The sequence below is a fragment of the Cyclopterus lumpus genome, chromosome 11 (genome assembly GCF_009769545.1).
Source record: "Cyclopterus lumpus isolate fCycLum1 chromosome 11, fCycLum1.pri, whole genome shotgun sequence".
Lineage (NCBI taxonomy): Eukaryota > Metazoa > Chordata > Actinopteri > Perciformes > Cyclopteridae > Cyclopterus > Cyclopterus lumpus.
In genome coordinates, this window is record NC_046976.1 from 4,704,207 (window position 1) to 4,727,471 (window position 23,265).

General features: G+C 42.5%; 3 protein-coding genes across 6 annotated transcripts; 1 reads left to right on the top strand and 2 right to left on the bottom strand.

Annotated features, from left to right (window-relative positions):
* Positions 1 to 746: 746 nt before the first annotated feature.
* Positions 747 to 6,065, bottom strand: rragcb (Ras-related GTP binding Cb). 3 transcript variants are annotated; one of them, XM_034544423.1, is made up of 8 exons: positions 5,527 to 5,848; positions 5,302 to 5,413; positions 4,247 to 4,450; positions 3,961 to 4,160; positions 2,915 to 3,029; positions 2,674 to 2,816; positions 2,428 to 2,576; positions 747 to 1,792 (listed from the first exon to the last, which is right to left on the bottom strand). In XM_034544423.1, exons 2-8 carry the CDS (start codon positions 5,383 to 5,385, stop codon positions 1,650 to 1,652), a joined length of 1,038 nt encoding a protein of 345 aa, XP_034400314.1. In that variant the 5' UTR covers positions 5,386 to 5,413; positions 5,527 to 5,848; the 3' UTR covers positions 747 to 1,649. The 3 variants fall into 3 exon arrangements, with proteins under 3 accessions (XP_034400314.1, XP_034400313.1, XP_034400312.1); XM_034544422.1 differs by having other exon boundaries at positions 5,302 to 5,447; positions 5,527 to 5,697; XM_034544421.1 differs by having other exon boundaries at positions 5,302 to 6,065.
* ppt1 (palmitoyl-protein thioesterase 1 (ceroid-lipofuscinosis, neuronal 1, infantile)) lies at positions 5,801 to 11,528 on the top strand. Of its 2 annotated transcripts, none has more exons than XM_034544424.1 (10): positions 5,801 to 5,914; positions 6,886 to 7,008; positions 7,763 to 7,872; positions 8,733 to 8,860; positions 8,971 to 9,041; positions 9,410 to 9,512; positions 9,622 to 9,712; positions 10,447 to 10,545; positions 10,660 to 10,731; positions 10,956 to 11,528. In XM_034544424.1, the coding sequence occupies exons 2-10, from the start codon at positions 6,894 to 6,896 to the stop codon at positions 11,076 to 11,078; spliced, it is 912 nt and encodes a 303-aa protein (XP_034400315.1). In that variant the 5' UTR covers positions 5,801 to 5,914; positions 6,886 to 6,893; the 3' UTR covers positions 11,079 to 11,528. The 2 variants fall into 2 exon arrangements, with proteins under 2 accessions (XP_034400315.1, XP_034400316.1); XM_034544425.1 differs by having other exon boundaries at positions 5,863 to 5,948.
* Positions 11,482 to 23,070, bottom strand: cap1 (CAP, adenylate cyclase-associated protein 1 (yeast)). The gene is made up of 13 exons (XM_034544420.1): positions 22,940 to 23,070; positions 19,187 to 19,291; positions 18,728 to 18,828; positions 17,823 to 17,900; positions 16,578 to 16,721; positions 15,830 to 15,915; positions 15,235 to 15,340; positions 14,521 to 14,701; positions 14,061 to 14,236; positions 13,789 to 13,912; positions 13,161 to 13,243; positions 12,876 to 13,019; positions 11,482 to 12,728 (listed from the first exon to the last, which is right to left on the bottom strand). The coding sequence occupies exons 2-13, from the start codon at positions 19,287 to 19,289 to the stop codon at positions 12,645 to 12,647; spliced, it is 1,410 nt and encodes a 469-aa protein (XP_034400311.1). The 5' UTR covers positions 19,290 to 19,291; positions 22,940 to 23,070; the 3' UTR covers positions 11,482 to 12,644.
* Positions 23,071 to 23,265: the final 195 nt, after the last annotated feature.

Genomic DNA, 23,265 nt, shown 5'->3' on the forward strand with positions numbered 1-23,265 from the left:
TAGAGGCTTCGGCTCAGGCTCCATCCTGCCACTACCCACGAGGTCACGAGGTCCACACGTGGAGCGATGACGCCTTCTCATGCGCGTGCGGCATTTTGAAGCTGATTCACAGGAGCAGTTGATTAGCTGTTAGATCTCATGAAGCTTATGGTCAAGGACTTGTTGAAACTATTGATTTATAATTATAACACAATTGAGAAAGGGGGAAGCTTTCCATGTGTCTTCCTGACAAGTCAAACACTTAAATGTAAATGTGCTGCCTCCTGCTGGTCAGACATGTTTATTACAACAGTTCATGCGCGGGTGGGTGCTAAAATACCTATAAGTGTTTTGTCATAATTATGCGACAATAATTATGAGGGAATTAAGTAATGCCTCAATATCAGGACATATAATCTCAGAATTATGAGTTGCTAATATGTCATAATTCTGTTTTTTGACATATGGCACATTACGTGAGAATAAAACACTTCATAAAGTAAAATGTAGGTGCTTTGCGTAGCTATATAACTTGCATAGTAATAATGTCTCATAATATTGACATACTTCATCAGGAAAAGGTAAGGAAAAGGATTTTTAACTCATAATTATGAGAAAGCCTCAAAACATTTTAAGATATTAGGAACGTTTCGGATATTATATAATTATCAGATGGGTAATACAAAACAGGTGATGGACTTTTATCTAACCTTGTCTCAGATAAAGCTGAGAAACTAATTATGAGCTAAATAAATTCAGAACTGTGATTCAGAAAAATAAGAAACATATTTTATTAAAGAATTATGTACAATAATTACAAATCTCGGAAATATTATTCACGGCCTGTACCCAAAAGCAAAAAACAAACCGCTACAAACTGAATCCCTGCGGAGTGAATTTGGTCAAAGCGGTCATCACGAGCAACAAAAAGTCGAGCGTCGGCAGACGTCGTGCATCATCTGTTATGTCCAGACTCCATTAAGACCAACGTGCTGTTATTAAACCGAGGCGCTAATGGTGGAACTGGCACAGTACTGGTCTGACGGGGATCCTGAGCAGAGCTCCGGCTGCTGCTCACATGATTCATTATCAACAGAAAACACACAGTAGAACAAACACTGTGGTTTCTTTTATCATACTTGCCATTAGAGCCACTTACAGCATGCAATGTTTCAGCGTTTAATGAGCAGGAACGTGAAACAAGTTCACACTGTTAATTTTAGTTTGTGGAAATTCAGTTTTGAGCTTCAGTCAACGGAGCTTTTTGTTCATATTGACGATAAGTGCTTGAACTGGATCAGAAGACTCTTACGCGTGTGTGTATGTGTGTGTATATATATATATATATATATATTTTTTTTTTTTTAAATTGCAGAGTGCACATAAGTAACTAGCTAATAAGGTAAACACAGCTGACATTTCAATACCAATAAATGTGCAGAAAGAAGGAACCACTATTTTGTTTTTTGGCGTAAGCTCAGTTCATCAGTTGTTACTGATTTACATTCAGTTGCACAGTCAGGCAACTTGTGTTTGACAGGAGGGGAGTGTGTGTGTGTGTGTGTGTGTGTGTGTGTGTGTGTGTGTGTGTGTGTGTGTGTGTGTGTGTGTTTCCATGTGATCTCGCCACTCTCCAGGTAGATTGAAGAATTCCGCACGGCGACTGCCCTTCAGACAGCGCTTCCATTCAGCGCGCCGTACTTCAGGCCCAACGGGTTGTTTCTGGGGAAGCGGGCGTCTTGTGGCGGGGTGCCAACTTCAAACACTTCGTGGATGGCTTTTCGGAAACAGTGGAAGTTATACTCTATCAGACCTGCAAAAGGAGGACAAAGAAGTCACCCAAAGCCGCCAAAACGTGAATAAATAAACTTTACTCCAGCATCGTCGTGTGTTTTCGTAAAGATCCCCGTCGACACTAAAACCGGCAAAACAAAGATAGGAGTGTTTCTAGCTCTAATTAGCGCTTCACTGTTGTAGTTAATCTATAATAATGCAGCATATCTTTAAAAACTGTACAGTAAAAGTAAAAAGTACAATATACAAATTATAAAGCAGCATGAAATAACTTAATAACAACACTGATGTCGGCTCTATTGAAATTCAAAGCTCGGGTTGGTAACGTTGGAAAAGAGCAGCAAGAGTGAGCTGGAGTTTGTAAATGATCCAACCGAGAAAAGAAACAAAAGAAACGCTAAATCCAGGGCCAAAGTTACAAACACTGACAGCCCAAAGTCACTCCCCCAAAACGTGCAGACGGGCGAGCAGGTAGGTTTATTAAAGTCCTGCGATACCACAATCCTTTCTTCTTTTTTCAGAGCATTTGGTTTATCGATTGCTGTCGGGGTGTACGTCAGAGAATTCAATCCCACATTGAGGACTTCCTGCGTCATCAAACCCCTGGTCTACTGGTGCCAACTCCACTGTTTATAAAATCCCCGAACTACCCACCTTTCCTCTCAAAGCTCTCCTCTCTGAGGATGCAGACAAGAGCGAGGAACTTTGTGACCTCCTTCAAATAAAGCACCGTGGTGTTGTTGAGCTTGATGATGGCCATGGACTCCTTGTCGTAGGCGCAGCCACCGCCGTCCTCCATCAGCCTGCCGAGGAGGAGAAGACAGAGAGGCACCATTAAGCCTCTCAAGTAAAAAGGACGCGATCCCCGCCGATGCTTCAAACCAATGTGATCCATCTCACCCGTAAATGCAGGAGACGTCGATGACGACGTCGATCATGTCGCAGCAGAGTTCGTAGGACTGCATGTCCACAGGAGAGCTGTCTGTGGCGATGTAAATCTTGCTGACGACGTCGAACAGGAAGGCTTTCTCGATCCCCGAGTGCTGCAAAACGCAAAGAGATGATAAAAAGAGTCGGTACCCAAAGAAAATTAAAAACAGGACACACTTTAGAGAATATTTACTTAATGTGGTTAACCTACCGATATGAAAAGGTTCAAAAGGTTCTCCAACGTCGGCAACTGAGGAATGAGCTTCTGGACGACTTTACTGAAGGCCTCGAAGATGGAGTGGTCGTAGATGCTGGTTAGGTAGAAGCTGAGGGGAGAAAAACGGGAGAAGAGAGTTAGGACGCCGCAACAAAGACGCTGTGTCGGCAAACCGGTCTCGGCCGCAACTAGGGCTGCAACTAATGATTATTTTAATAATCGATTAATCTGTCGATTATTTGTTCGAATAATCAATGAATTTGATAAAAAAAACATTAATTTCCAACCCTTTATTCAGAAAATGCACAGGTAACAGGTACCGTAAATTCCGGACTATAGAGCACACCTATCTATAGGCCGCACCTGCAAATTTTTAAAAGAAAAAAGAAATTGTACATAAATAAGACGCACTTGTCTATAAACCACAGGAAAAAGGGGCGTGGCTTGTCTCCGTGGCTTGTCTCGGTAAAAAGTTATTTCCGCCGTTCACCACGGAATAAATGACCACTAGTTCTGCTTTATACTTGTTGTGGACATCCCATAAACGTCGGAACATCTAACGCCCTGGTGTTTGGGTTCATAACATCACCTGTAGGCTCATACAGCTCGAGGAATTTCCACCGACGCCGTCTCGATAACTTTTTTTATACTCAAACATCACCACGTCTCATTGGGTGGCGTAATAATCGCGCGACACAACAAATCGATAATGCATTTAATCGATTCGTTGTTGCAGCCCTAGCCGCAACGCTGCGAGACGAAACAATACACCAATCCAACTGTGTCACAGTGAGAGAATAGAAACCTGACTCTACGCCGGAAGTGTCTGACCGCGACAATAGACTTCCTAAAAAAGAAAATCCCCAATACGATATTCAGAGCATTAACACAACATCAAATAACTATAATCTATCTAAAAGATAAAGTGGAGTGATGTCTGCCCAAGTAGAGCAGGATGTTTGAAAAAGTTTCTAGGAGTGATCTGCACCTACATCCCGCAGCTCAAGCATCCAACCTGTGCAGACGTGTCAGAGGCTCACCTAAGGTGAAGCTTCTCCAGGCCGGCGTCTGCCAGATCGTCGTTGGCTCTCTGGTGGATGTCTCTTTGCGTCTCGATTTTGTGGTCGTCGGACAAACCGTCTACTTTATGGATAAACACCTCGAAGTTGATATCTGGATTCACTCTGTAGGCTCTGGACACGGTGAGATGTAACCGGCCGAGGGCCTCGACGTAGTCATCCTAACGAGAAGGGAAAAGTCCTGTGCTCATTCATCTCACTCAGGAATCCTTTAAACAAAACTACAGTCGTCTTCTTGAGGTCCTACCTGAGCGTCGATGACAAAGATCAAAGCACCGGTCCCGTTGAAGATCATCTCGCTGTCAAAGGAGGGGTCGAAGAAGTCCACCTGGCCAGGAAAGTCCCAGATCTGGAAGTTGACGAAGGAGGTGCTGGAGATGTCGTCCTTGTAGATTTTGTTTGTGCTCTCAAGAAACAGTGTTTCATTGGGGGACATCTTGTGGAAAACCACCTGGTCAGAGGAGGGGGAGGATTATGGTCTCGGCCCAACGTTGTTACACCAGTTTCAAGTCCGTCTGTGTCCATGCTGTCCCTGAAGTCAACCCACACACACATTGTTCTTCTTTCCTTCTTTAACGGAAGAGTTCTCCCCAAAATAAAAATAACAAGTATCCTCCATCTTGCGCCACTTATCAATCTAGATTGTTTTTATGAATTGCAGAGTGTTGGGAGATGTCAACCATATTGATGTCAGCCTTCTCTCGAAGACAACGGGACTATGTGGCAATCAAGGTGCCAACAAATAAATTATGTAATGCCTCGTTGCCCAGAAATGATGAAGTGGTTACTGAAAATAATCTGCAGACCTTGTGAGCAGTTTCATGTAGGAACTGGAAAGAGACATGTTGACGTTGTCCGCTTATCAAGTAGGCCAAGCAACACTAATGGAACAGCCCTGCAGTAAATGTGTTGATTCGATTTCACTGTCATCTTGGTTTGAGTTGCAGTGGAACTTCATCAGGACATACTGAAAAGTATTTTTTATATTTACCCCCCCCCCCCCTAAATATCAATGAGGGCAGATTAATATATTAGAAACCACCTCTGAGCATTTCATTCTCTAAATGGCATGTTGTGTAGCACTGGATCTGTGAATATGTATGGACATTAGTACTCTGGACTGCTGGTTTTGCACTTTACCACACCGATGCCCTCATTCCCACTATGACTATAAAAACACTCACGTTACACAGACAAGATTTAAAAGGCAGGCTCATAAACAAACAGCTGTACACTGTATTCATGCATCTCCCAGTGCTGTGGCTGAGCTACCTGCGTGCTGGTGTGTTTTAGGCTGTGTACCTTCTGAATAGAAGACTTCCCGCTGCGTCTCAGTCCCATCAGCAGGATCCTCGGTTTGTCAGCTGACGCGGAGCTCTCTTCCATGTCTGGCTCCTCCACCCCGTAGCCGAAACTTTTAGGAAATGACCCCACGGCATCGTAACTCCCTGCCAACGCGGGCTCCTCGTACTGAATTGACATCCTGCCCTTTAACCACCACTGTCACTGTAATGTAGTCACACTCACCTTTAAAGCCTTCCGGGTTGTTGTTTTTGTTTACTTCCCTCTAAGTGTCTAAATAATCCTCGCAGGAATGTTGGTTATGTCCACCAGGAGCTAGCATGGCTAGCTACTTAGCTCGCAGCTGTAGGTTGTTAACATGTTTAAAGGTCCACGTGATGCCGCGACGTGTCCGCACGGGGTTCAAGATAAAAGATACCGAGAGGTTAACTAAGCACAATGTCGTGAAGGTGTTACTTCAGACCAGCAAACACACACATTAGCTCGTTATCTACGACAACAAGGCGAGTCCCGAGTCAGACGTGACCGCCTCTTGAATCTGATTGGCTGTCGGATCAAAGCGCAGTCATGTGACAAACCGCCAAACGAAACAGAAGCCGGAAGAACACAAACAGTGAGTGGTGTTTTTTGGACATTCAACGTTACCGGTATGCTGTTTTTGAACATGAATTAGACTTCATGTGCCTACTTTCTTAATATTAATTTGATTTGAACATTATCCAGAGCACGAATCTGAGACTGCATGTCTTTCATGTCCCCCTCCTCGATTGGTGAACGTTAGTCTGCGTGTTCGAGCTCACGTCGTCGTGACTCAGTGATCTTTGTCTTCACACTATTTGTGTCTATTATTTTTTGTCAGCCTTGTTGTTGTGTCTCTGTGCAGTCACGATGACGTGCGATGAAGCGTTGTCGAAAGCCGGAAGTGATTCAGTTTAGTGTCTGTTTTTTTTCACGTGACCGTTTCAGGAGCAGCGCCTTCTGACTGCCATTGTTATTGTATTGATCAAACTTTACATTGATCTATATTATTGGGGCAGACAGAGACCAAAACAAGGAACAAGGTGGACAGAAAATGCACACAAGACTATTTAGAATTAAAAGCTTAATAAAAAGAATGACGCATCAAACTAAAATCTGATTTTGATTGAATAGTGATTGATATGATCATTTAATAAGTCGATAAGTTCAACTTTGAATGATCCCCACATGGGGGAATTCAGTTGTTGTTGCAGCAGCAGCACAGGGATACAAATACAAAATACATTACAGCAGAGCTCAGAGATTAATAGCAGCACTGTTTACATCACTGTCATATGAATGAATATATATATATATATATATATATATATATATATATATATATATGACTGTAAACGACTATAAATGTTTTAATTGAACATGGTGTTTATAATATGCCATTGGATTTTAAGTAATTTTTAAGTTTAAGTTTTGATACATGAAAATAGACCATAAACTACTCGGGTGAGTGGGGTTAAGTTAATCTGTGATGGCTCAAGTTGTTCAAGTCGAGTCGTGTCTTGATAAAACAAATGCACACTTTGAACCCCCGTGTGTTTGTTTCAGGGTCCAAGATGACAGCGGCTCTCCTGTGTTTCCTCCTGGCGGGTCCGGTGCTGCTGGTTGCTGGCAGCCCAGTTTATACCTCCAACAATGGGACCGTACCACTGGTGCTGTGGCATGGGATGGGTGGGTGACCATTCAGCCCGTCTTTCCACTGAAAAAAAAAAAAAAAAAGCCATTACATTTCCTCTCGAGGGAGTTCTAATGGAAAATATGAACAAACCCCATTTATGAAGACTATAACTATTTATTTCACCCTTTTAACATCGTTTAACTGTGATGACATTTTCTGCACTGTATCACGCACATGTTACACTTGTAATGGGAGGATGCTCATTTTAATTGCATACTAGTGGGGGAGAATAGTCTCCTTCAACAACCAGGTGTCTGTGTTTGAGAGATGTCAGCCATACATTTCAGAGAAAAGAGCCTGTGTTTATGCACGTCCTCCTTTGATAAGGCTGCTGTTGTCCTATGTGTTTTCTTTCTGTCAATAAATCCAATGAAAAGACAAAACACAAACAATTATTCAAACAAGAATGAATAGTGCATTTTGGGGTCTGATTAATGCACTTGTTGCTCTTGTCACAAAACAAGCAGAACGATGTATGTTAGACTAAAATAAGAAACAGCGCCCCGTACATGGTGATGACTTGTCATAAAGCAACAGTGCGGCTCATTTTATATACGTTTCTTGTATTTTTGGACACAAGTAAGGCTCTGAGGCCCAGATGAAGACATCAAGCGTTGGCTGCACAGACTGTACTTGGATTTAAATGCGCCACATGTTCCACATGCTGTACATCAGCATTGTGAAGTGAGCCAAGTTTAGCGAAATGGTTTAAATGATAATACAAGTAAATGTTGGTGTGTCCACCAGGCGACAGCTGTTGCAACCCGCTCAGCATGGGGTCGATAAAGAAGATGATCGAGGAGGAGATCTCTGGCGTGTACGTGCTCTCGCTGATGATCGGGAAGAATGTCGTCCAGGTACTTGTACTTACCGCTTCTGAAGGGATTGGTTACCTTTGTGTCCTATAGTTAGAGTTAAAATGGTTACGTTGCTGGAGAAAATAGTATCTGCTCTATTTTTTAATGTGTGCTTTTCCACACACAAACAAAGCTTCAGCAATACAAAGTGAACACAGGAACTAAACCTCCATGGCATATGAAGTACAGAGCACATGGTATATTCTCTCTCAGGGTCGACAGTGATGCAACAACAATAAAAAAATTTAAAAAAGGAATAATAAATTAGTTGAAATCATTTCGTGAATAAATTCAGTTAACTCATTTTAATTATTGCAATGATTCTTTTTAAACACTACATATACCTTTTCTATTATGTGTATTCTACGCATTTAACTTGCTCCTTTTTCTTTATATATGTGCCATCCATGTTGTTTTTGAGCGAAAAGGCAACCAAACAAAAAAACATTGTTTAATTTCTGTAAAGATACATGAATTAAATCTGCTCTTCCTCGCACTAACACACACACACACACACACTAGACGCATGTTGACACGTAGAGTTGCGCACGTGAACCGAACAGTCGCACGATACAAGCAGCCGTGATTGAAACATCCACGTGACGTGAGAGGACTCTTGTTCTGTGATATTTGCAGCGCCGATGGCACAAGTTACATCAGGGGTTGGGGGGGGGGCTCTTTTACAACTCCATCTGTCATTTCTCAGCGTTAATATTCATAGCGAGCCAGCGCGACTCCGCTTTGATCCATACCGCCTCCGACGTTATCTCCCCAGCTCTCCTCCTCGAGGCTCGCGCTCGCTTTGACTTCTTGTAATCGTCCCGTCACGCTTTGAGCTTTTCATGTTTGTCCTCCTGCAGGACACGGAAAATGGCTTTTTCATGGACGTGAATGAGCAGGTGTCCGCGGCGTGCAGTCAGCTGGCCCGGGACCCCGAGTTGAAGGGAGGGTACAACGCCATGGGCTTCTCCCAGGGGGCACAGTTTCTGTATGTAGCCACTGGTCCGGCGGCCTCTGTTTGTTGAACTTCTCCGGACAAGAATGAGGACGCTGGCGTTGACTCTTCCTCTTCCTCTTCCTCTTCCTCTCCCCTCACAGGAGAGCCGTGGCTCAGCGCTGTCCCTCTCCACCAATGAAAAACCTGATCTCCGTCGGGGGCCAGCACCAAGGTACGTTATGGAAAAACCGAAACGCCACCGATTTAAAAACGCATCAATGAGCCTTCACTGTTGCACTGGATGACATGCTCCTTCATCATCATGCATGTGGGCACAGTCGGTTTTTTTTTCATGCCACATACACCATGATGTGTATTAATCCGCGGTTGAAAATAGTCCCAGGCAAATGCACTGTTTACTCTAATATGAATCACATTTGGGGGGAAAAACTGCAGTGTCCAACGGTTTAGGGATTTCTTTTGTTTGCTTTTCTTTTTTAGAAATTAAACTGTATATCTGCGACTAGTTTTTAAACATTTTTCATCTTCATTTTTCATCTTCAAATACTGTGTGTGTGTGTGTTTTTGTTTAACCCTCAGGAGTGTACGGGCTGCCCAGGTGTCCCGGAGAGAGTTCCCACATCTGCGACATGATACGCAAAGCTCTGAACAGTGGCGCTTACACCGACTTGGTTCAGAAACAGTGCGTCTCTTCGCCTCCCTCTCGGAACAATTATTTATCCGATGTGTTTAGTGGCCCTGATATTGTGTGGCCATCGTCGCTGACCGGATGTTGTGTTTGTGGTCCTCAGCCTAGTGCAGGCCCAGTACTGGCACGACCCCTTAAACGACGACCTGTACAAGAAGCACAGCCTCTTCCTGGCCGACATCAACCAGGAGAGGGTCAGTACGCTGTAAAATGTAATGCGTTGGTGAATGGGGCGACTCCAGAGAGCTACAACTGGAAAAACAGGAGATACCACTAAGGGCCCCGATCAGGGACAAGTGAGAGCAGCACTGATTGGAAGAGAAGTAGCTAATACCAAACGATTAACAGAGGGAACACATTGGGCATAGATTGGGCATCCTGTGGTGTAGAATTAAATAATTTGGACTAAAGTCTAATTACAAAGCATGTCTGGGTTCTCATCTCCAAGGATGAAAGGAAGGCCACGGAGGACTGCTGTTCGCTTCCCAGTAACATCTGTATTCTCAAAATAATTTCAAGAATCTAAAAGGAAAGAGTATGACAAATTTAGATTGTCATATTGGAACAACATTAAAAAATACTACAAAATACTACGGCCCACTGGGCAGAGAACTAGTGTTGAAATGGCTTCCAGATTGAACACAAGTTACAGCAATTACTGTATCAAAATTAGTGAATGAATTCCAGGTGACTTAAGGTGCTTTACAAAGAATTCATTAGTTAGCTTTGCATGTTAAAATCCATTTACTGGTTTTGAGGGTTATTTAAAGGGGACATACCATGCTCATTTTCAGTTTCATATTTTGGGTATGCATAAAATATATATTTATATATTTTTTTTTGGTAATCTGAATCTAGATAGCCATAACCAGATTTCTCATAAAACATGTAAGAAATATTTAACTTTTTAATTTATTTCGTATTAAAGGTCGTAAACGAGACGTACAGGAAGAATCTTCAGCTGCTGGAAAAGTTTGTCATGGTCAAGTTCCTGCAGGACTCGGTCGTGGATCCCGTTGATACCGAGGTACAGAACACACACACACACACACACACACACACACACTAAATGATCTACTGTATAGGACCGTTTCACTGAATATAAGAAAGCTGCATCACAATGATTTTTTTTTTGCTGCAGTGGTTCGGCTTCCTGAAAAGCGGTCAGGCCAAAGAGACTGAAACTCTGCAGGAGAGCGCGCTCTACAAAGAGGTAACGGTGTTTATTGGCTCATGAGGAAATATATGCAGTCCACAGCGTGAGGAAGTACTCAAATCTTTAATTTCTATCAAAGTAGCAATACTTCAGTGGAAAAGTAATGCAGGTAAAAAAATACTTGAAGTACTCAGAGTAATAGATTTATATGCATTAATGTTGCAGTTGGTAAAGGTGGGGCTAGTTTAACCGTTGTACATATGGTCGTTTCATACATGCAGGACCGCCTGGGCCTGGCAGCGATGGACGCAGCTGGGAAGCTGGAGTTTCTGTCGAGCGAAGGAGACCACCTGCAGTTCACCACAGAGTGGTTCAACGCAAACCTGCTGCCTTATTTGCACTAAAACTCAAAATAAATATTATAGACTTAAACCATTTGGCGCCAGGTGCAACAATGTCAGTCTATAATAAAAAAGCCCAATAACCGGAGCAGGGCTACAGAAAGCATTCATTCCTTTTGCACTGATCACTTGTAGCGCATTGTCATGGTAACTTTAGCAGCCAATTAGTTTCACTGCATTGCTCACTTGTATTTCTACTGTTCTCATGAGATCACACGTTGAATTGGGATGTTTTTTTTTTTTTTTTTAAATATACATTTTGTTCTAATGTACATCACTTTGGAGTTTTTCCTGATCCGATGTGAGGTCAAAGGTCAGGGATGTCGTACGCGTACAGATTGTAACGCCCTAGGAGGCAAATTTGTCATTTTGAGCTATACGAAATAAACTGAATTGAATGCCTCTGTACATATTACATTTTAATCCAATAAAGACAAACTCTTTTTATTGCAACATTATTTAATGATGTCTCCAGTACTAATGAGCATAATTCTGATTTTTGGACCCAAAGAAATGTAAGAGGTAAGAAAAAAGACAAAAGAAAATTCAGCCAAGAACTTCAAGTGCTGAAGATAACCAGAGTGGCGCCGTGAGCTTGAGCGAGTGGAGAGACGTTGACGGCTAATATTTTAAGACTATTCAGTAATTTGTAATATCTAGAGATGATTAGAGCAGATCTTTCCAATCTAGAGACCGAGGTGAAGCTTTTAACCGTGAGTCTGGCCTTCAATCCCTCTCTCTCTTGCCCACAGCTCTTTGCTCTTTATCAAACATTTTCTTACATGCCTCCTTTATATGGAATGTTTTTTTTAATACTTGGGAATGTCCTATGTGCAGGTTAAAGGGAAAGCACATGGAATGATCAGCTTCCTATTCTAACTGTTCCAACGTCATCTAGATGGAGTTTCATGATGTGCACACAGCTTGTTTTTACTCCTATTTGTGTGCTCAGTGCTGACTTTTATTCATTAATTTATTTTCATATTATCCACTATGAATGTTATTATTATAGTCAACATCAGTGGAGGTGATATGGGTGCCATTATCCTCTTTGTTTGACCAGTGGATTGCATATAGTGGAACAGAAACCTACCAGCACCCCCTGACCAGGAAGAGGAGAAACGATAGCCCGAAGCATCCAGATAGTAGAGCCTGATTGGCTTGCAGAGGAATCAATATGGTCTGTTCTCCTGTTGGCTATTCTACATGTTAAATTTAGCTTAGCATTATCCAGAGTACAGAGCATGCCAGCTATTGGCAAAACTCAAATGTTTTTCTTTTAAAAGTGCTCTCTGGCTCACAGGAAGAATAAAAACAATTTGAATGCCAAGCCGCTCCCTGCTAATTGGCTGGAGGATTTAGCTCCAGATAAAAGTGAGCAGTCCTCTCATTGGCTGATGGAAGGGGACAGCTTAAGCTGTGATTGGCTGATAAGAAGGGAGGCAAGTATAACGCATGGGGATCAAATCTCAAGGCTACAGTGTGAAAGTGAGCTGGGTGGGGGGTGCAAAATAAGGGTGTGGGGATGGTTTCGAGGACGGGGGTAGCCATTTCATATGCTGCCAGCGTCTATCCAGCCACCTCAGTTGACGTGGTAACGAGCTTCTTGCCGTCCCAGATGGTCTTGAACTGCTCAGGAACAGGGAACTCCGTCTAAAGAGATGGAAGAGAAGGCACGTTGAACTCCACGTTTTATATGCTACATCAAGGATACGGCTGGAGCGACTCGACACTCTTCAAACAAAGCTCCAAAAATCCTTCCAAACATTTGTCCAATTTCCCTCCTGAAAGGATACTCACAAACTCTCCGTCTTGGTCGGGCACCAGGATGTTCATCTCTGAGCTCTTGGCGCTGACGATCTCGCAGCTCAGGGAGTCTTTGCTCAGGTAGACGTGGCAGCCGTCGGTCTTGTTGATGGAGATCGTGGGGACCTTACCCAGGACCTGCACACAAAGCGGACACGAGGATTCAGTTCTCGACTACATGAATACAGAGCAGGGCGCTCATGATGAGACCGCATACATTTTTAGCAAAAAAATAAAATAAAACTAAATACAGCACTTTGCGGTTACACTGCAACACACCTGGATTTTGACATCTTTGCAGTTGATGATCTCGACGATGCCGACGACATCATCAAACACCAGGCCCACTTTCTTACAGTTATCTGATGGAGAGAAACAAGCGCATATTTAGGAGGTCAGACGCCCGCACGTCATAACTGGCCAAAGAAATATGAGTCGACTTTTTGACAATGCATTACTTTCATTTGACTATTTTGGGATATTCGCATTTTCAAGCCGACAAATGATTATGAAGAAACAAAGTCATTCAAAGATGTGAAATTAGTTACACCTTTGTTTTTTATTATACTGTTCATGTCATTAATAATTACAGAATATTGAGAAATTTACTTTTATTTATCTTCACAAACAATTACTTTACCCGCAGATTAACATTTTGAAAAGATATTCTGAATGACGCAAAACATCTATAGAGGAATAAAAGAACCACTGTGGATTCTGTCACTCCCATTTTTGGTATTATTTCCATTTGGATTGTTGAAAATTGGCACCATTAAAAGTATGCAGAATCAGCCAATGGATGTACAGACAACTATCCCTGGATTACTTTGACAGCAATCAGTAAACTGACAAATAAAACTGCATAGAAATCTAAAAGGAGACAAAACTTCGTCGGTTTTGTTCTTACCAATAATGATGGAGTTGATTTTGTTCTTGACATGCAGGGTGCTCTTGTTACACTTGTAAACATAAACCACTTGTCTCAGCTCAGTCTTTTCGATCACCAGGTTCTGAGCTTCTTCTTGGTTCTCCTGCAGACGTCAAAAAACAAAGACATATTGGATGAGAGATTATGCGATTAAGAAAGAAAAGGTCACTCTGGTAGTCCGACAGCCTGCTGCATAAACAAATCAATCCATTTATTCATTCATTTTAAGCAAGAGTGAACCAACAACTTACCACTTTCCATTTCTTCCCTTCCAGTTCAAACACGGGGGGCAGTTTCGTGGCGGCCGAAGCAGCAGGTCGGGGAGTGGGGGAGGCGAAAGGTTTTGGTCCGGTACGTACTGGAGTGGTCGTACTCCTCAGTGTGGGATTCTTGTGGGTCTTCTCGTTGTCGTTTACATGCTTCAGGCCTTAACAGGTCCAGCAAAGAAGGAAGCGCATTGTAAGTCCTCCAGTAAGACACGTCTCTATGAACTGATCGGTGATATTTGGTTTCCGAGCCGCACGTGAAGAGTAATTAGGTGCATTTCAATTCAATTTGATTTATAAGTCACTAAAATTCAAAAGGAAATGTATTACCTCCAACTCCACTTAAATTATTTAACAGAACAGAAATTCTATCAGAATTGTTGAAGATTAAACTTAAATCTTGTGCATCAGAAAAGAAACAGCTCCTCCGATGCTCGTCACCTACCACTGGTGATGTTCGCTCCCTTGTTGATGGCGGCGAACAAAGCGTTACGGTTGTCATCGCCGCCACCGCCGCCAGACGATCCGCTCAAGTCCATGGGGGGAGGAGGAGGTCCAGGGGGAGGTGGGGGAGGACATCCACCAGGAGCCGGGGGGGGAGCTGCAGAGGCTGAAGCTACGGGACCCTGAGATGGACAGAACGTCAGAAAAGCTGCAACGGAGGCCGTCCAAAGACGCAACATATGATTCAACAGACAAGGAGCAATTAAAAGAAATCATAACCACATATCACAGAAATCAGTACATATTCTTCACTTGTTCCCCTTGGAAACAAGAACAATTGCTATTAATGGTTACACGGCTTAAAAATACTCTTAGTTGGTTCCGAGTAGATCCTGGAGGTGACTTCCATAGTAACGTTACCTTTAAACAGTATAAGAGGAAAGGGGAACGTTGACCGAGGGTCTGACGAGTTCCAAGCTTGCTCAACTCTTACTGGAGAACAGAGCGAAGAGGGGTGGGACTTAAAAAAAAAGGGTAAACTAGCTCTTTTTGCCAATAACATGCAATTAATCATCTGAGCACTTTAGAGCTGCTCTTAAAAGGTTACTCTTACACATCACTGTCAGTGGGAGTAAGTGGCTTGATGAATATGGTCTCATTGTTTAAACTTTCTTTTAACGGTTTCTCTTCAGAGGATTTATCTTATGAGACTCACGCTCTTGCTCCAGGTCAGCCCGGTGGTGTGGTGCTTTTTGATGTAGTTTTGCAGCTCAGTCCAGATGGAGACGTAGGCCTTCACCCAGTCCGAATGGGTCTTATCCCTGTGAGAAAGCAGAAACGGGCAATTCAAATTTCACCATTGTATTTTGTCTCTTTCCTCATCGAGCAATCATCTTGTTCCTTTTCACAGTTCTGTGAGGAGAGGCAGACACACACACAGACCTGTATCTTAAAGCATTCAACTCACTGACACATTTGAATAAAAACCGCTCAGCCTAAACTGGTTGATTTTAGTCTCTTCTACGTTCTAACTTGACTAACTTGAAATCTGCTTATCGACACAAGAGCTTTGATTTCAGATCAAAATACAGGAAGTCTGGCGGTAGCATGCGTCAGCGCGTCACATGGCAGCGCTGACTGTGTGGAACTGAACTTCAAAAAAGAGCCTGGAGGAAGGCTAGATGGACGACAGATGGTTGAGCATGTTGCTTGGCTGCATATAAAAGTTAATCTGACAATTTTAATAAACAAATGGCAGATTGAGGACATTTAAAATGACTGTGTGGCCAGCGTAATATAGCTTTACTTACTTTTCCTTGTATTCCTTGAGCACACGGTTGGTGTAGAACATGGCAGCATCCTGCATCTCTTTAACGTAGGGGCATGGTTTAGGAGCCTGGACACAAAAGAAAAAAAGGTCAACACAAAACTGAGATTGAATTAAATGTTTGACTTTAAGAAATACAATTGCAAGATTGAGATGAGTAAAGAAGTAGCGCTCACAAATTAAAAAAATAAAACTTCTCCGTTCTTGAAGTTTTGATAAATTGGAACAAGTACAGAAGTCTGCACAAAAGGACTGTTGGCTTAGCATAAAGACTGAAGGCCGAGGGGAAACAACAAGACTGGCTCTGTGAAAGTAAAAAAAGAGTTGCCTTTATGCTTTGTTCTGTGTCAGAATTATACACACAATGTAGTATGTTAACTATAGTTGCTGGTAGGGAGCTTCTGTTGCCAATGGACAGAGCCAGGCTGACGTTTACCTCTGTATACAGACTTTATGCTAAGCTAACCAGCTACTGGCTCAAATTATATATTCAGCACTCCAAAGAACAAATGCATTAATTATGTGTATTTTTAAAAACCTTATGCAGTATTCATAATAATCAACAACGAGTTAATCATCTTAACTGTAACAGTGAAGCTCTGTTGCTGGTCCGCCACGTTTCCGCCAACAAACTGTCGCTCACCAGACAGTGACGACAGAATCAAAGAGCGGCTTGTTTCCGTCCATTATACACTCATATCCCCCCTCCCCCCTACCATGCCCAGTCTCACCATGGCGACCCATCCGAGGGCGGGCACGCTCTCGGACACAGCCGACAGGTGGTTGAACTGTGGTGAGGTGCGGTGCTGCTCGCGGAACGCCTGCACCTGCTGGATGGCTTTGGACACCGGCTGCAGGAGAGCAGTCAAGGCGGCCTGAACGGGAGAGACACAACACAAAAGGTTCATGGATCAAATTAAAACTCATTATACTTATGTATGCATGTTCTATCTTTTTAGATTCCGGAGACCGTTTTATTTCTGTCTGGTGAGCTTTCGTGCTCATTAGATGGTTACAAATTAAATGCTCCATGACAAAAGAACTGATTATTTGTCGACTTTGAGCTGCTTTTATTTTACAACAACAAGTTTCTGAAATTGAAGAAAGACTCAATATTCTACTTTTCAGAAACGCATGGCATGCAAAAGCAGTGCATGAAATCTGCTTAGGAATGAAATCTAATAAATAATACGACCCACTTCTGTTCAATGAAATAAGTACCACATGAATTAAAATAGTTTTTGTCCACCATACTGTACCACTTACACTGCATCACTTGACAGTTGTGTGTCTCTCTCTCGTTTCCTCCTTTCTATTAAATGAGTGCCAACAGTGCCGTTACTCAGGGATGGAAAAATAATGACATTTGTCTCTGAAAAAATCCTAAAAGTAAAGAAATATTCTAACCAAATAGATGTGCTTCCACTGCGTGTATACAACCGTAGATGAAAGGCTGCATTACCGTAGAGAACATAACTTAAGTCTGATACTTCGAGATTGCGTACAAAACATCCATCTAGTGTTGCAGGGGTACTACCAATGGAATAAGTCCACACATCTGTGGCAGGGCTCCCGTTAATCCTTTGCATAAAACTAGCTGGAATATTCAACAGTAAGTCGGCAGAATTTTAAATGTAAAATTATCCGCAATCGCCGGTTCTAACCCTATTTCTGATCTACAGAGGGAAGCAGCTCAACTGTCAACATCAAAGCTGCTGGCAGCAAAAAGAGAGTTTTGGTCTTTACAAAGAAGAGCAAAATCACCTCCGTCAGTTTTAAATTTGTCTAAAGAAAGACTGAGATCAATCAAACTCTTAGTGACTAGCAGGAGAAACAACACCATGACAGAAACGAGTGAAGGGGCTGCAGGCTAAAAGACGAGGAACATAATGAATTATTCAAATTGATTAATTAATGTAGTTTAGTTAACAACGATAATCCTGCGACCGCGCAATTACGGAGTGTGTTTAACTCACATCAGAGGGCTTCTGGGAGGCCGAGGCGGTTACGAGGAGTTGTCTCTGACTGGAGAATGCCTGCTTCATCATGTCTGCCTGGAAGAGACGAGAGAGGGTTCATAATGTCAGAACTGAAATTGAAAACAAACGGTCGTCCTGGTGTCTTCGTAATGGCATGCTTTTGACAATTTAAACCAACAAAGTAAGCAACACAAACGATTGACCGACATTCAAAACGGCATTCAAGACTTGAGTCTCGTCAAGTTTTGTAAAAATTGTAAATTATATTCTGAGAAAATAGTCTGCAGTAATCCAAGATATGTGTCATTTGATAAAATAATCCTTTATTAGTCCCGCAGCGGGGACATTCACAAGTTTATCTGTAGTAAATATGTAAAAACTCAGAGACTGACTGTTCCTTTTGGTGCCGTGTCAGAGCTCCAAGTACAGGTGTTCATGCACCCATCGAGATCAGATCGCTCAGACCACATTATCGTAGGGGGTCTGAGCTGCATATAGACACTTTATTACTGCCACATTGTCAATAGCAGCGCATAACAGCTTCACTCAATCATTTCTGATATTTCACAGTAAAACTAGACCAAAAAAAGCTTAATATATAGTTATATAGCGTCATTTATTTACATAAGTAAAAGATTGACCCAAATATGTAGGATATTACTACTGCCGTCAACCACCGGTGACAGAACAACGCATTTGGTCTTGGCGAATGGAAAGGATGTACGTGTATATTTGGTTTTAGAGTGGGGAATTGACACCCGACAACAAGTGGACACTTGCGACGCATGTGGAGACGTATTCTAATGGCAGCTATGAACACACAGGTTAGAGCTGCCCACCAATGAGAGAATCACCCAGCACGCATGTTCGGGCCCAACGGTCACTTTTAAACTGCCACTTACATGCGTCTTGACATCGTTCCCAATCTTCTGGCTGAGGGAGACGTACTGAGCCACAGGGCCGTTGACAATCTCGTCAAAGGCCTCCACGAACACCGATACAGCTACAGAAAAAAAAAAAAAAAAAAAAGGCATTAAAAAAAATGCATTTAAAAAACACATTGAAAGACCACAAAACTGTAAAATAAAAACGGGTTAAAATGACATAAGAATAGTTTGAGCAGGGTGCACTAATGTGAGAGTTGAATGTACAAAATTATCAGATTTCTAAACTTTGTGAAAAAAAAAAAAGCCTTCAAGCTCCTTTAAGGTTCAGCTTTGGTCTCTAGATGTAAATACTTGATTTGACTAATGCATCGTTGACTAATGCCCCATCACATCTCACTCAAGAGACACGTTCAGCAGACATCTTATCCATAATAAGTGGAATAAATCCTACAACAATGATGGTTGAACATGTACCTCCCCCAGCAGCATCTCCACCGCTGTCTCCAGGTCCTGACATGGACTCCAGGCGACCCACCGCCACCTCCAGCCGCTGCACCAGACCCGCCAAGTCAGCCATACCTGTGAAGGAGGTTGGGAAATAAATATTCTAAATTCAAATATGTAGTCAGATAGTAAAAAATATAATGGAGTAATGAAGCATTAATAAAATAACGTCATTGCTTGCTCGACTAATTGTTGCAACTGCATCGGTTTCACAGCTTTTGACTAGATATCTACAGAGAGGACTGAAAAGGTAAACTCATCCAATAACTCCTACAAGAATTGGGTTAAGTGGCAGAATTGTGTCCTTCTGCTTTTCTATCTTGTATATTTGAATAAGATCTACAAAACGTTAACATGTGAATTTGCAAATGTTGCAGACCCTTGGTCGCAGAGTGTTGGTGTTGTAAGATAATCCAGCCACAGAACCTGTGGGCTAAAAATGCCAGAAAAATAGCCACATTCCACTTTTAGAGTAACACAAAAAACAGGTGTGTTGGCAAGCAGGTCAGGACTTGCTGAGGTATGTAGATCATTACAAGTCACTGCAGAGTGCAGTCCTGGCCTGTTATCCAAACTATGGCGTTTGCAGATACTTGTATGTTCTCTACACAATCATCTAAAAAAAAAAGTTCAGGCTAGGAGCTAAAGTCCAAACTAAGGAGGCACTTACGAAGACAAGACAGCAAACATTGTGATAAACAAATCAGTGGGAATGTGTGTCAACATGCAATCTGATCACTCTTAACCCCTTCGAGTACATGATGAACCACCTTCGATCCAAGTCGAGCATAATCCTACACTTACCTAATGAGAAAAGCTAACATTACATAAGATGCTGCCTTCACCTGTGTGACTGAGCCTCCAGTCTCAGGTACTTACACCTGGCTGACGGTGAATTGATGCACACAGACCACTAATGAGTCCGACGCAAGTTAAACCTGCCAAAGTGTTTGGCTGGGATAGATAACGAAGCTGGAGACTCTTTCCTGGTTGTAATACAAGAGGGGAAGAAGTTGTAGTTCCAGAAATGAGTTGCCAATTAATTTGGATAGATAAAAAAGGTAGGGCTGGGTATCAAACGTCAATATTCTTGGCAGTAAAATGTTTGCTCAAATTCATAATTTAGTTTTCATACTCTAATCAAATAGTTCCTGCAATAAATCAGAAAAATGCCATATACTTGGTTGTATATTTATGTGCTTCTTGTGTACATTTGAAAAGTTTGACAAAATGTTTTTGTAGAAAAAAAAAAACATGCATCCTTCCCAAATAATTTTTGGGGAAAAAAATGTTACATGCAACACTATCAGACATTTAATAGAAGCGTTTTGTGTTTATGTCTTCAGTTGTGAATGGAAATCTATGTAATTGTGTTTTAAAAACAAAGTCTCTCTCAGAATAAAGTTAAAAACAAGAAGTATGGTTCGAAAAATCTCTGGTATTAAAATGGCACTAGTAACACACATTTTGAACGATACAGGGTTTTAGTCAAGTTAATCAAGTTCACTTTACTCCGCCAGGTTAATGTTGTTACGTTGTATGACTCGGATGTTCTAGTGATGCCAATATTAATCATGTTGTTGTGAGCAGTGTAATGGGTCCCTAAAGCTTCACTTGTTGAAGCAGGTCACAGATTAAGTCAGCCCTAAAGCTGTTAACGGGAGCCATATCAACAGTGTTTGAATGGCAGTATCTTACCACCAAAACGTTGACTGGAGCTAGTGCATGAGATGCAGCGAGACCATGCCACATTTAAAAAAACAAGCCCAAATAACTCATGTCCAGCAAAGTACTACTTTAAGCAGACAAGTCAGTCAGTTCCTCTCAACTTCCCTTTTTCTGCCGTGTTCATTCAGACAATGCTGTATATTAACTTCTCCACAAGGCGCGGAGATGAAACTAGATCATAGCAGGACACATAAGATTACTAACCTTGACCTAAATGTGCAGGGCCACTACGGCATAAACAGTATAGCTGCAGGTATCAGAGTTATATTTCCGTGTCTCAGAGATATGACTCATACGCAATACAGGAAGGGAGTGGCACCTAAAGGTGTATGCTTTGCGAGAGTAAAAAACCAAGCACCTAAAATGGACAAAAAATTACTGCATGTGATAAACTGTTTATAATGACACTAACAAACTTTACCCAGTTCATACGAGAAGCTGGAAAACATTTTCTCTGACTGCATATGTTAAAGCAAAGTGCAGCCGGTCGAGGACACTACAACGTCAACAAAGTAGCAACAACTTTCCAGAGACACGAGGGCTGATATAGTAATGACTTGAGCCAGGGAATCATGCTTTTCCTTAGAGTCGAGCACTATAAAAAACATTTTTTTTAAAAAAGAAACCTTCAGAGGAGGAGGAGCACGAAAGTAAGGCAGCCTTTTGAAGTGGAACTTAAGAAAATGGGTTAAACGTGCATAAGCTAACACATATGAAGTAATCATTTCCGACATGTAGAGTCCCGGAGATGCATATACACCATTTACTTATTCTGCATTATAGCTCTGGCTGGTCTTCCTCCAACATGTAAAAACCCTGTCAACTGTATAGACCTACTTTTTGTAGCCATATGGCACACATGTTCTGAACGAAGCACCCTCAGCATGAAGGGGCAGTGAAGTAGGTTAGGCCTGTGTGAGGGTGTCTCTGCCTGGGGGCCAGACGTTCAGGCATAAAGAAGGGAGTGCGTGCAGCCTCCTCTTATCATTTGCATGGTATAAAAGCAAAACCACAGTTAATGTCTAGTTTTCCACAGTAAAGGGGACAAAAGGAACGGTGGTGAGCTCTAGCCTCCCCTAAACAGTCCTACTTTGGGCTCAGGGCTCCAACAAGTCATCTTCAAAGCCGCTGATGTTAATGAGATCACTGGGTTTTCCCAATCAGACGGCCTTGGAGGCTAGCTCGGCTAACGTTAGGTAGCTAGCTGCAGCAGAGCCGGGTGGGTGTTGTGCGGAATTCGGTGTCCCGGGCAAGTGCAACCCCCCTTCCTCTCCTCTTTTTAGCCGACACACCGTGAACAAAACCTACAGGTCAAGCCTTCTGTCGTGAAGGAGTCTGACAGCTCGAGTAAACATGCGTTTCCCCTAAACAACGCTATCTTGCTCTCGACGGTTGCTTCTTCGATGAGGAACCATTCTGCGCGACTTACACAATGTGTCACAACACCATCGGCGACAACGAGAAAGCCGAACAGCCGAGCTCTTGACATAACGTGACGGTTTTTATTTCACAAAGACATCCGTTAAACATGTACATGGATTACATTTGTTATTTCACCCTCCCCGTTGTGTAGAGGCTGCAGTTTTCTTTCGGCATTTCCTGGATCCCCCCACCCCCACCTCGCCTCACACAGACACGCACACACACACACCTCCCTGTGTCAGCTATTGTAAGTCTGCAGGAAGAAAAGAAGAAGAAAAAAAGAAGTTTCCACATTTCAGCGAGCCGACGCCTCTTTCCAAAGAAAGAAGAAGTTAACGGACCGGACACACATTTAATAAGCATGTAACTATATGTCAAAGGCTAACGGCGCAGCCGCCTCGGCTAGCAGGGTGTGTTAGCATCACACCGACTTAAATACAGTATTTCTGAATGGTTCACTGCAGCGGTGAGAAGGACGCGTCGGCGCGCGCTGTTTTGTCCGTTTCGTTTATTATTTCCACGCTTTTGTGAAACCAAATAGTCCCCACATCGCGACCACTGCACGACACTTACCTGCTAAAGTGGTCGAGCAGTGATTTGGTCGTGTATGTCACCGTGGGAGCTCGCGAGCTTGTAGAGCAGACGACTGGGCTTCTTCTTTTCTTTTTTTTTCTTCCTGTATGTCGGTAAATTTACCCAGCTGTCACCGCGCCGCGTTTCCGCCCTTGTTCGCGCAACTAATTCCTTTCCCATATAAGGAGCGCGAGAGGCAGAGGGCAGCTATGTTAGACAGAGAGAAAAAATGATGAAACGACTGCTTTCCTTCCACATGCCATGACGGAAGGAAAAGCATAGCTGTGTCATTGTGGTCTTCATCCTTTAAATAAACAAAAAAAAAA

Coding starts and splice junctions, on each gene's coding strand:
- rragcb (XM_034544421.1), bottom strand. CDS start 5,481: ATGTCAATTCAGTACGAGGAGCCCGCGTTGGCAGGGAGTTACGATGCC. Junction 3,030..3,960: donor CTGGAGAAGCTTCACCTTAG/GTGAGCCTCTGA, acceptor TTCTCCCCTCAG/CTTCTACCTAACCAGCATCT. Junction 2,577..2,673: donor GACGTCTCCTGCATTTACGG/GTGAGATGGATC, acceptor CCTCCTCGGCAG/GCTGATGGAGGACGGCGGTG.
- ppt1 (XM_034544424.1), top strand. CDS start 6,894: ATGACAGCGGCTCTCCTGTGTTTCCTCCTGGCGGGTCCGGTGCTGCTG. Junction 9,042..9,409: donor CGTCGGGGGCCAGCACCAAG/GTACGTTATGGA, acceptor TTTAACCCTCAG/GAGTGTACGGGCTGCCCAGG. Junction 9,713..10,446: donor CCGACATCAACCAGGAGAGG/GTCAGTACGCTG, acceptor TTCGTATTAAAG/GTCGTAAACGAGACGTACAG.
- cap1 (XM_034544420.1), bottom strand. CDS start 19,289: ATGGCTGACTTGGCGGGTCTGGTGCAGCGGCTGGAGGTGGCGGTGGGT. Junction 16,722..17,822: donor CCTCCCAGAAGCCCTCTGAT/GTGAGTTAAACA, acceptor TCTCCCGTTCAG/GCCGCCTTGACTGCTCTCCT. Junction 15,341..15,829: donor CTCAAGGAATACAAGGAAAA/GTAAGTAAAGCT, acceptor GCTTTCTCACAG/GGATAAGACCCATTCGGACT.